We start from the raw sequence: 11,379 nt of genomic DNA, 5'->3' as shown, positions 1-11,379 counted from the left end.
AATCAGATGGTGTAGACATACTTAAGATAACTTCCTGAATTTGAAAATGAGCACCAGAATAAGGATGAAGGGTGATTTCAGTGGCACTGGTGTTGGTACAAGACGGGCTGGCATGAGTACTTCAGAAAATGCTAATCTACTGTGATCTAGATGCAAGATCACATCTTTGGAATAGTGGTGTAGTAGGAGATTCACAAAGTGGATCTGCAGCAATGAAGATGCGGTCATGTCAATATGGACCAAACTCTGAGGAATGTTTTAAGCACTTTGCTCAATCTATGCTACAAAGAATTAAAGTAGTTCTGAAAGCAAAAAAGGCTCCAACCTGGAGGACCAAACTCTTAGTTATACGTTAATACATAATCTGTAAGTTCTCATATAAACTGGGCTGAAAGTCATGCTATACATACAACAATGTAGTTTGGATTTTTTTTTAAAGGAAAAGTAGATAAATGAACTTATTTTACATGCATAATACCATTCATATTGCTTTACACTGTAAACCAGAACAATACTAATGGGGCATAGCCAGTTGATTCAGATGTAAAGGTATTTATAAATATGCATACCTTCTTTGAATTAGTATGAGAATGAGTATGGGCATTAAGCATGTTTTCTTTACACTGATATAGCCTGCTTCTTTTTTGTCTGTGGAGAACCACAGACATTATTAGAGAGACAAAGACCCCTGAACTGAAACGTATGGGAGAATTCTACAATAGCAAAGATAGTATACATAGATACAGACATTATAGTATAATAGTAATAATTTTTTGCATTATGTGATAAAATTATTTTTCAAACAAGGGATAAATAAAGGTTTTTCTCATGATCAAAAACGTCAGCAAACCGTTTTGTTGTTGTTTTTTAAGTTATTAAGTAGTGAAGATAATTTATGGGATGGTTAATTTTCAACTATAGAGTCTTACCAAATAACTTTGAGTCGTTTTTTTTTTTTTTTTTTCATTTTCACTGCAGGTAACATGTATGTGTAACATTGCATGTGACAAATAAAGGCTTGATGGATTGTATTACATTGAAAATAAGAAAACAATATCTGGATCTTCACAGGGCGTACAACCATTTACATCAACTGCCGAGAGGTGTTTAGATTGACTGGCGGAACTAAAGCGCACGGTTTAGATGCTGGTCGAACCCTATTTTGTTGCACAACCTGTAGCAAAGTGGTTAGCGAAGCAAAAACTAGCGAGCTAACGTCGCATCATCAAGCTCGATATGCCCGCCCATCGGTGAGTCTTGCAGCTATATTACATTAAGTTATGCATCGGATGGATGCATAGTGAGAGGGCTGCACGGTTTAAAACGATAATTGTCAACGTCTGCGGCGTGTCAGCTTTTCCAAAGCTTCCTGTTGTTTAGCTAACCGCAAGCTTAGTGACAGCGGGCAGAGTTTTAAGTAGCTTTGATGTGGTATTCGGGGTAAGTTGACTATCAGTATCCATGCTGTTAATTTGACACTTCCATGTAATCCTATGAGACCAAGGGAACGGTTGAGCTCACTGTTATCGGCGCTGAGCTGTGTTTTCTGGATGTTTATTAGTTTCCTTCAAACGCGATAAAACTGTAGCGAAGCAGGTTATTGGAGTCGTGTCAGCGTCCCTCAGCTCGTTTTGTTTTCACTGGAAGGTGCCACGACAAGCCTAAAAGTTTCACGGAGCCAGAGCTAGTGCCAGTGTTGAGTCATATTTTTTTTTACCTTTGACAAGCGTGGCTATGTAGGTTTAATTCTGATGACTCGGTAAACATAAACATAAGTGATTGCAGCCGATCTTAGTGGCGCAGGTTGAATCTGCTTCCGTTACCCGTAACGCATTGTGTCTTATATAGCCAAAGATTGATGAATTATATGGTTATAAGATGGTATAAACTTTAGGATGTAGTTACAATGTGTCTTGATTTACTGTAAGTGTGATGTCTTTATAGTGAGCTTGTATCATGCACATCATGTATCAAATGTGATGTGCATGACACAAACTTTACAGTAATGCACCTGTAAATGTTTTTCTCTCCACAGCCTGTAACATCACTCAGTGAAAGCACAGGCTGTTGTGATGTCAGAGCCAAAGTCCCCTACTCCGACCCCTGGAGACACATACAAGGGTTGGCTCTTCAAATGGACAAACTACATAAAAGGTTACCAAAGACGCTGGTTTGTTCTCAGCAATGGCTTGCTCTCTTACTACAGGTAAGTTATATGAAGAATACTGAAGCTATAATAATTTGCAATGAATTTACTCTATTCCAAGCTCAAAAAGAAATTGCAAAAGTATAGCTTAAAGAGGATCCATGCATTAAAATTTTATTATAAGTATGCCTTGTAATAAAGGCCTTTTTACAGGACAGCAACAGAACCACAATAACACCACAAAGCCATCTGAGCAGTACACATCTATAAATGTAAGTGATTTGCAAACTGCAGATTTGACTGCTGTTGTCGTCTCTGTCTTCAGGACTCAGGCTGAGATGGGTCACACATGCAGAGGCACCATTAACTTGGCCACAGCCAACATTGCTGTGGAAGATTCGTGCAATTTTGTGATTTCTAATGGAGGGGCACAGACCTATCACCTGAAGGCCAGCTCCGAAGTAGAGCGCCAGCGATGGATCACTGCTTTGGAACTTGCAAAGGCGAAGGCTGTCCAAATGCAGGCGGAATCTGGTAAGAGGGACTCTTACCAGAGGACAATGCAGGGGACTCCATAGAGAAAGCTTACAAAGCACCCAGAAGCAAACTCTTTCACTGAATTGTGTTTGTGTTGACTAATGACACTCTCTGTTTTCTTCCTTAGATGACTCAGGTGACGATTTCCCTGCAGTCTCGCCAAACTCAGGACAGGGTGGAGACTGCCGTAACACAGAAATCCAGTCTACATTACGCACACTTAACAGCAAAGTGGAGGATCTTGCCACCTGCAATGATCTCATTGTCAAGCATGGGTCTGCTCTCCAAAGGTAGTACTTACTAACAGACTATTATCCATTAACTAATCTTTTTTTTTTTTTTTTAATTACACTTACCCATTAAAATCTTTATTTCACAATTTTAGGTCTTTATCAGAACTTGAAGGACTTCGTGTCGCAGTGGACATGGGAGAAAAGGTCAAACAAGTCACAGAGAGAGCCACGCTGTTCCGAATCACATCCAATGCCATGATCAACGTAAGTCAATCAAGCGTTAACAAAAGTTGAGCAAACAGCTCTCCCCCTGAGTGTGTTACTGATGATGTCTATTTTTTTGCGTGATCCTCTAGGCATGTAGAGACTTCCTTTCCATGGCTCAGAGCCACAGTAAGCGCTGGCAGAAGGCCTTACAGACTGAAAGAGAACAGAGGATACGTCTGGAGGAGACTCTGGAGCAGCTAGCCAAACAGCACAACCACCTAGAAAGAGCTTTCAGAGGAGCAACAGTTCTCCCCCCTTCATTCAGTAATCCTGCCTTAGGAAACAAAGGTGAGAGTCTTTTCATCATCGGAAATTCTTACTCTGCCACCTTCGTTACCGATCTGCTGAGGTCTGTCGAACCGTTAAGTTATTCAGTCTTCCAACTCTTTCTTCATTTCAGGGGGTGTTTCAGGGAAAGCCGATGCCAGTGACGAGGATGATGACAATGAGTTCTTTGATGCTATGGAGGAGCCAGCAGAGTTTATTACTGTCCCCGCTGACCCCAAATATCACAGGTACAAACTGATATTTTCTATTGTCAGACGTTTCTTTTCCTCCACATGTGTTTTGTTTTATCCTTGACTCTTATCCTCTTCTACAGGAGATCTGGCAGCAACATCAGTGGGATCAGCAGTGAGACTGGGACGGATGATCAGTCGGTAAATGTGCGTTAAATTTTTATATCTAATTATTTTTGTATTAACTGCATTACCATATCAAAGCCACCTAACTCCTGCTGATATTTTCTTTATCTTCCATCAGTTTGATGAACTTTCTTTGGCATCAAACCCAGAGTCTCCACAGCCGCTGGAGCTGGAGCCAGTTAGGCAAAGGCGAACTCGTATCCCGGACAAACCAAACTATTACCTCAATCTGTGGAGCATCATGAAGAATTGTATTGGAAAGGAGCTCTCAAAAATACCGATGCCTGTAAGAAATCTGTGCACACAACAGCGTCAATGTGACTTTTCCATTTAAAAATAATCAGAAGTGATGAGATGTGTCTCTGTGAATTTTTAGGTGAATTTTAATGAGCCCCTGTCAATGTTGCAACGTCTGTCTGAAGACCTGGAGTACTACGAACTCCTTGATAAGGCTGCAAAGAGTCATAGCTCTCTAGAGCAGATGTGTTATGTGGCAGCCTTCACAGTGTCTTCCTACTCCACCACAGTCCACCGCACAGGAAAGCCCTTCAACCCTCTGCTCGGAGAAACCTTTGAGCTCGATCGGCACAGAGAGTGCGGTTATCGCTCTCTTTGTGAACAGGTAGTTAAAAAAAAACAAACACACATTGTAAAACACAGAAATGGTCTACATTGCATTGTTTTTTCACAAATTATAATCGTTTTGATTCAGGTTTTACCTGTTTCCATTGCAAACATGCTTTATTTACTCATGTAGTATTTTGTCCTAGTCATGTTTGTTTTCTTAATGCACTCAAAGCCATTGTATAACTACAGTGACCATATGTTAAGCTTCCTGACTCTTCTCTCTCTTTGTTACCTCTTCTTAGGTCAGTCACCACCCACCTGCCGCAGCCCACCACGCCTTCTCTGAAAAGGGCTGGACCCTCAGACAGGAGATAACACTAGCCAGCAAGTTTAGAGGGAAATATCTCTCTATCATGCCTTTGGGTGAGTGCGTGTGTGTGTTTGTATAGCTGCAAACAAAGACACAGCATGCGAGAACAATACACCTGCTAAGCCTGATGTTTTTATCCAGTGAACACCGTCTGTCTTACACTACTGTAATTCACTATTTCAGTGTAGAATTTCATTTTTTCACTTTAGTTCATGGGATATATGGGATACGTTTCCATCACTTGCAACATCATTCCCTTTTCTCTCTCCAGGTTCTATTCAGTGTATATTTGAAAAGAGCAACAATCACTATTCTTGGAAAAAAGTGACCACAACAGTTCACAACATTATTGTTGGGAAATTGTGGATCGATCAGGTAATGCCAAAATGTTTTAGCTTAAACATTATGAAAACATTAGATGTTTTCATATGATGTTTTGATTTTAATCTGCTAGAGAACAAAACACGCAGAACATTTTCTTTCTTTCTTTTGTCCTGTGCCAGTCGGGAGAGATAGATGTGGTGAACCACAAGACAGGAGATCGCTGCCACCTCAAGTTCGCTCCCTACAGTTATTTCTCCAGAGATGTACCGAGAAAGGTTGGCTCCTTTTTTTCCTTTTTCTTTTTTTGTGTTTGTTTAAATAAGATAATTTGAGTGAGGTTTCCTCAGGCAGTATTTTCCTTTCAAGATGATGTTATTACATCCACTAGTACATAAGTTGATTCTGTTGAGTCATCCTCATCCTCTTTCCTTCTGCATATGAGCCGTCATTTTCCCAGGAAACTTATAGGAAGCCTTTAATGGCAATGGTTTTATTATTTTCTCTCCTCTACAGCCTGCAATTAACATATCTTAATTAATTAATGTCTCCTTCTAGGTAACAGGAGTAGTAACAGATAAGGATGGAAAAGCGCATTATGTCCTGTCAGGAACGTGGGATGAGAAAATGGAGTTTTCCAAAATTATGCAGAGCAGTAAAGGTGAAAATGGCACTGAAGGCAAACAGAGGACTGTCTATCAGACACTCAAAGCCAAAGAAATCTGGAGAAAGAACCCGTTACCGTAAGTGTTTTAGTCTTAAAGCCTGGCGACGTTCAGAAGTGTGAACGTGTTCTCAAACATTTGGAGCGGAGCTGTTGTAAATACTGCTGCTCTTTACTTTTAATGTTTTTATATTGTTGAATTTGCAGGGAGGGAGCAGAGAACATGTACTACTTCTCCTCTTTGGCTCTGACTCTCAATGAACCCGAAGAGGGAGTTGCGCCAACAGACAGTCGGCGGCGACCTGACCAGCGGTTAATGGAGGAAGGCCACTGGGACGAGGCCAACGCAGAGAAACAGCGTCTAGAAGAAAAACAACGCAGCACCCGTCGAGAAAGAGAGAGAGAAGCTGTGAAAGCAGCCAGCTCACCTGAGGAAGGTAGGACGACGGAGAGCGAGTTTGTGTTTAGCATGGGTTTGATTTTTTTTTTTTGTTTTGTTTGTATTTGTCTTATATTTCTGTCTGATGTTGTGTCCATTCATCTTTTATCCATTTTTGTCTGTCTTGGTGTTTCTTGTCTTTCCTTTTTTTTTACCCCCCCTCCTCTCTTAATGCTAAGCTGTCACTGAGGCTTCGATCAATGACTCGCCTTTGAAAAGCAAGTACTCAGCTTAGTCTCTTCTCACCTTTGGTGTGAACTTCAGACCGCACAATCAAAAGTGCACACACGAAATGTTTGTGCGTTCAGTATTAAGGTGCTCAGCATCCTCCTCTCTTAATAACAGCTTATTTATATTAATATGTCGTCGTCCCCCCCCCTCCCCCGTTCCTTTCTGTTTCATTTAGCTGATGCAAAAGAGCCTGCTCCTGCTTCAAGTGAGATTTCTGATGAAAGCAAGTATCATTTTACAGTTTTATACAAAGTGTACTTTTAAAGGTGCTTTGTGTGGCTTTTTTACTGAGCAAGTACCGTTTATGTCCACGGGGTGGTTGCTGGGTGCGTTTGCTGCTATCAGTGACTTCACAGCTCATATGTGTCATTTTGGATGTTCCAGTGATTTTCACTTCCTGGTTATAATGAACAAAACTATAAGTGTAAAGAGATTTTCACTCATTGTTAACTCATGTTCACATTTTAGACCAGCAAAGAGAAGATCTATAATCTAACCCTCTATAGAACCACCTAATCAGGTCAAATCTAAATGACCTATCAGTTCTTAAAGCACAATCAGTTTATTACACAAATCAACTTATTTCTTTGTTACGATTAGTCTGTTGGGCTTTTGTTAAATTTTTGAGCAGAAAATAATGCCTTAGATGCGACACATGGCACTTTTAAAATTTGAAGAAATCTTTTTTATGTGGATTTTGGATGTGTCTTTATGTTTGTGCTGGGTTTTGCTCAGCTGACACTGAGGATTCCCCCCCTCATACACCTGTTGCATGCAAGTAGTCCATTTTGTTTTCACTCACTGTCATTTTCAAATCACAGCAGTTCTGTTATGTCTCAACTTCCAAAGAAGAATCATCCTTTTTTTGTTTTTCTTTTTCTTTTAATAGCCCCTTATGGACCGTCACTCTTCCCTTATATAAGCAAGTATTCTGATCATGATTTAATGCATAGCACCAGTATATCACATTTTCTAGTAATGTAGTTGAATCCTAATGACCAGAAAAACATCCAACTTCCACCATTTTCCTCTTTACAATTTGCTCTCTTAGTGGAAGGCAGGGAAGGCCCTTATGGAGCTCCAGCCAAAAGCAAGTAACATTCATTTCGACTGTTGTCCCATCTCTTAGATCCTCTTAGAGTAGCTGTATACAGCTGTAGAGGCCTCACAACATTGTAGAGTGGCAGTTTGTCTGTGATTGACCAGCATCCTCTGACTCTGAAGCAGCTAGTGTGTTATTTGTGAGCCTGGTCCTCTCCAAGTGGTTATACAGAAAGAGCCCCCTGCATTTTGTTTGTATAGGATGCATCTGAAGATCAAGGTAATGCTAACATTTATTTGTTTCTCATGGGCAGAACTCTGAATGCATATCGGCTTAATTTAAGCATGATATGTAATCCTGGCTGAGTGGGGGCGGGTTAACCTTTACTGTAGCTTCTAAATTGAAACGTTCTTTTCTTTTTCAATAGGTGGCCATCCAGACACCTACCAAGCACTGTGGTTTGAGAAGATGGATGATCCTGTGTCCGGAGAAACGTTGCACATCTACAAGGGGGGTTACTGGGAAGCTAAGGAGCAAGGGAACTGGGATATGTGCCCTGACGTCTTCTGAGCACAGCTGAACAATTTCCCCACTGAGGTGTACAAATGACACGATCGTTAGAGGGACCCCTTTTTCCTATCACATTAATTAGGAAATCCAGTTTGACATCAGCCTAGCCCGTCATCTGACCAACCTCCTTCAGCCCCTCCGTTCAGCAGGATCAAGGTCGGCTGGACTTCGCGTTTAAGTACACACGATTGCCTGTGTGGCATTGTAGTCACCCTGCAGCTGGTTGGTGTTCCTCCCACTGCCTCTCAAACCCTGAAGTTTAGCTTGGTTTTGGTCCACAGCTTCTTCCCAGTCCAGGGTTTTCTGATCCAGCCTTCAGGTTGCAGTTTGCAGCAGCTCTTTCTGAAAATGTCATTCTGCAGTTTCTTTGGATGTGCTATTGTTGGAAGGGTTATTGACCCAGATGGTACCTTTCGATATGAAAGGCTTGCTCTGATAGGTTGAGGTACTACCTAACATGATTAATGTATGTTTTTCTGCCACATTCCTGTTTGTTTTCCAAATACTCCAAAGCCTCCTCAGCACAAAACCACAGCAAGTCAAAGTTAAATCGCATCCTTTTATAATTCCCACAGTAATATCCACGTTACCATTTTCAGGCCACAAGCTTAGCTTTTGGCATTTTGGAGATAAATGAACATACATTCGATACAGAGATACAGAGCCAGACTGATATAGGATTTCTAAGACTGATATACTGGCCTAAATTTGACACAGTGACCTTTTAATTTTCTTTTTGGGCACATAAACACATTTCCTTAACATTTGTTACATGTATTTATTTATCTACTCGTTTACGCTCTGCCTGACTATGCTCAGAGCATCTGGTTGTGTTTCTGTTGTGTTTCAAACACAGTGTAGCCAACAGGGAAGTGGACAAAGCGTAACATCAACAATCAGAATATTCCTTGTGTTTCTGTGTTCTGCATTTCATTCTCATTTATAGGTCATTCTAAATGCCAATACTGACAAATCGGCAAATAGCTGATATATCAGTCGGCCTCTAATGCAGAATTTGCCTTTGAATTTATAGTGATTTGTGGTGCTGCTTCAACCCCTGAAACAACAACTATGGAGGTATAATATAGCTATATACTAAGACTTTTTAAAAAATGGTTTGAACTGTCTTATTTTCCCCCATTCTAATACTTCTCCTATGCCCTGTAAGTACACCGCAAAGATCCAGAAGTATTTATTATAACTGTGCTGTCCCGCTTATTGGTGGAGTTACTCATATAAAACCTGAATATGGCTTCATACATCGTTCATTTCATACTACAGGAGTAGTAGAGTACTACTGAAATGGCAGTTACTGTTGCAGATGCATTTTTAGGTTGTCTGTGGTCACAGTCACTTAACCTCAGAAAACACTCTTTTTTTGGGGGGGGGGGGGCGTCTTTGCTCAAGAATTGAAACAACAGCTATGACATTTGCGTTTGTGACATTTGCATTGGGGAAAACTGCCCCACTTCTCAAAGCTGATAAATTTCAGATGTATTTTTCTAATTTAGCTTTAAAAGTTTCACTCCTGGTTTCACAGTAGATGTCGAGGCCATCCACGTGAGTTTGTGACTAAATTTAAATCAGCAGATCTGTGCGCTGAGTTGTCACGGAGCTGCGTGGAGTTTACTGCTAACTCGAGGATTTGCAAACTGAGGGCATTTGAAGCGAGTGGTTTGGCCTTTGTGGTTAACTTCAGACTTAGCGAGCATAGCTTTAATCTTGATTACAAATATGTGTGTGCTGTGAGTTTAGATTTTCTTTTTTGTTTTTTTTAAATAGCAATAACAGTGCCTCTGCTCCTACAAGAGGCACAAATTGAAATGCGGGGGTAGCGTTGAGCAAGAACACTAAAGCTGCACAAACCGACTTTTGTCTCGGTCTTTGCTGTTGTTTGTCTCGAGGTGGTGGACTGTACAGGTGATAGAAAGTTTTAATCAATGTCATATTAAAGTGTACTTAAAATAAGCTCTACCAACAAAGATGACAAAAACAGCGCTAGAAAATGATTTCCGTGTGAATACACCAAATAGTGAAATAACTGTGATCATAAGTAGTTGTGTTGATGAAGAATATAAAAAGAGTGATGCACTTTTAAAGTTTTGTTTTGGGGTTTTTTGTGTTTCATTATCATTGTTTACTCCATATGAACATAGTTTCATTTTCTGAATCGAGGGCACCGTGTTACAACATGTAGCTCTTTAGCAACCAAGTTAGCTTTCAGTTTGAAATATTCGTCTTTATTTGTGTTCTGCCACCGTCATCTTCACCGAGGCTCTGCGAGCTATTTAAAAACACTTCTTTATAGAATAGGTGTACAGATTTGTGTCCTCTGTTGTTTTTATTACATGTAACATTTCTGTTTCTGTGTTCGTTTGAATTGTGTGGTTCTGTCATTTCATCTTTATGTTTCTAGTTTTTTTTTTCTGTCGGTTTCCACCAGTTTCATCACTTTGTTCCAGCTAGTGTGGTTTTTTTTTTTTTTTTTCTCCTTTTTTTCTGACTGTCCTCGTCTACAACTGTCCAAAGCTCAGTTGGTCAGATTTTGATGTTGGCTATTGAGATATTTGTGTGAGCTTGTTCTGGAAACTTTTCCTAAACCATGTTCAATAAAATATGAAATGAATTACAATTCTAAGGAAACTTTTCACCTTTTTCTGTCCTTTTGATGGAGTTTTTAAAAGGATTGTTTTAGAGCAGGGGTGCTCAATCCCAGTCCTCGAGAGCTACTGTCCTGCAGCTTTTAGATGCATCCCTACTCCAACACAGCTGAATCAAATGTTTGATTACCTCTTCAGCATGCCATCAAGTTTGGAAAAGGCCTGATAACAAGCCATTCATTTGATTCAGCTGTGTCGGAACAAGGATGCATCTAAAAGCTGCAGGACAGTAGCTCTCGAGGACTGGGATTGAGCACCCCTGTTTTAGAGATTGTGGCTGGATTAAAGTCTGAATTGAGATGAACTGCTTATCTTTGGTATTAATTTTATCAACTCTCAACAAAGCGGTTTTACTAATATAATGTATATGTGTAATTTCAAAGCAGATGACTACTTTTTATTTCAACCTGTTTGAATTGCTGTACCCCTTGAAAACAACATACCAACATTTAATAATGTAGTGTCTGTGTAAATAAGCTCCACGTCTAGTTAAAGGTGGAACTTGGGTCTTTTATAAACAAGTACTCCTGGATGTGCAAAGGTTTAATTCATTTTAAAGATGAAACTATACTTTCAAATGTTCACACACTGGACACTATATTAGGGACACCTTACTCATACAGGGTTGGGTCCTTTTGCCTTTAGAGGTGCATTAATTACTTGTGGCATAGATTCAGCAAGGTGCTGG

At 40.2% G+C, this 11,379-nt stretch overlaps 1 protein-coding gene across 6 annotated transcripts; it reads left to right on the top strand.

Moving 5' to 3' along the window:
* Nucleotides 1–809: 809 nt before the first annotated feature.
* osbp (oxysterol binding protein) lies at nt 810–10,663 on the top strand. 6 transcript variants are annotated; one of them, XM_026171441.2, is made up of 21 exons: nt 810–1,250; nt 2,036–2,206; nt 2,472–2,680; nt 2,811–2,973; nt 3,069–3,180; nt 3,273–3,471; nt 3,584–3,698; nt 3,785–3,848; nt 3,946–4,113; nt 4,204–4,449; nt 4,697–4,817; nt 5,036–5,139; nt 5,268–5,363; nt 5,644–5,828; nt 5,957–6,186; nt 6,368–6,406; nt 6,595–6,642; nt 7,155–7,193; nt 7,309–7,341; nt 7,471–7,509; nt 7,889–10,663. In XM_026171441.2, exons 2-21 carry the CDS (start codon nt 2,073–2,075, stop codon nt 8,029–8,031), a joined length of 2,487 nt encoding a protein of 828 aa, XP_026027226.1. In that variant the 5' UTR covers nt 810–1,250; nt 2,036–2,072; the 3' UTR covers nt 8,032–10,663. The 6 variants fall into 6 exon arrangements, with proteins under 6 accessions (XP_026027226.1, XP_026027228.1, XP_026027230.1 ...); XM_026171442.2 differs by lacking the exon at nt 810–1,250 and adding an exon at nt 1,278–1,440; XM_026171443.2 differs by lacking the exon at nt 6,368–6,406 and having other exon boundaries at nt 811–1,250.
* The last annotated feature ends 716 nt before the right edge of the window (nt 10,664–11,379 follow it).

The sequence above is a fragment of the Astatotilapia calliptera genome, chromosome 6 (assembly GCF_964374335.1).
Source record: "Astatotilapia calliptera chromosome 6, fAstCal68.1, whole genome shotgun sequence".
Lineage (NCBI taxonomy): Eukaryota > Metazoa > Chordata > Actinopteri > Cichliformes > Cichlidae > Astatotilapia > Astatotilapia calliptera.
Note: the sequence above shows the minus strand (reverse complement) of the source record. Positions and strands in the feature narration are given on the sequence as shown.

Coding starts and splice junctions, on each gene's coding strand:
- osbp (XM_026171441.2), top strand. CDS start 2,073: ATGTCAGAGCCAAAGTCCCCTACTCCGACCCCTGGAGACACATACAAG. Junction 3,699..3,784: donor GCTGACCCCAAATATCACAG/GTACAAACTGAT, acceptor CCTCTTCTACAG/GAGATCTGGCAGCAACATCA. Junction 6,407..6,594: donor CAATGACTCGCCTTTGAAAA/GCAAGTACTCAG, acceptor TGTTTCATTTAG/CTGATGCAAAAGAGCCTGCT.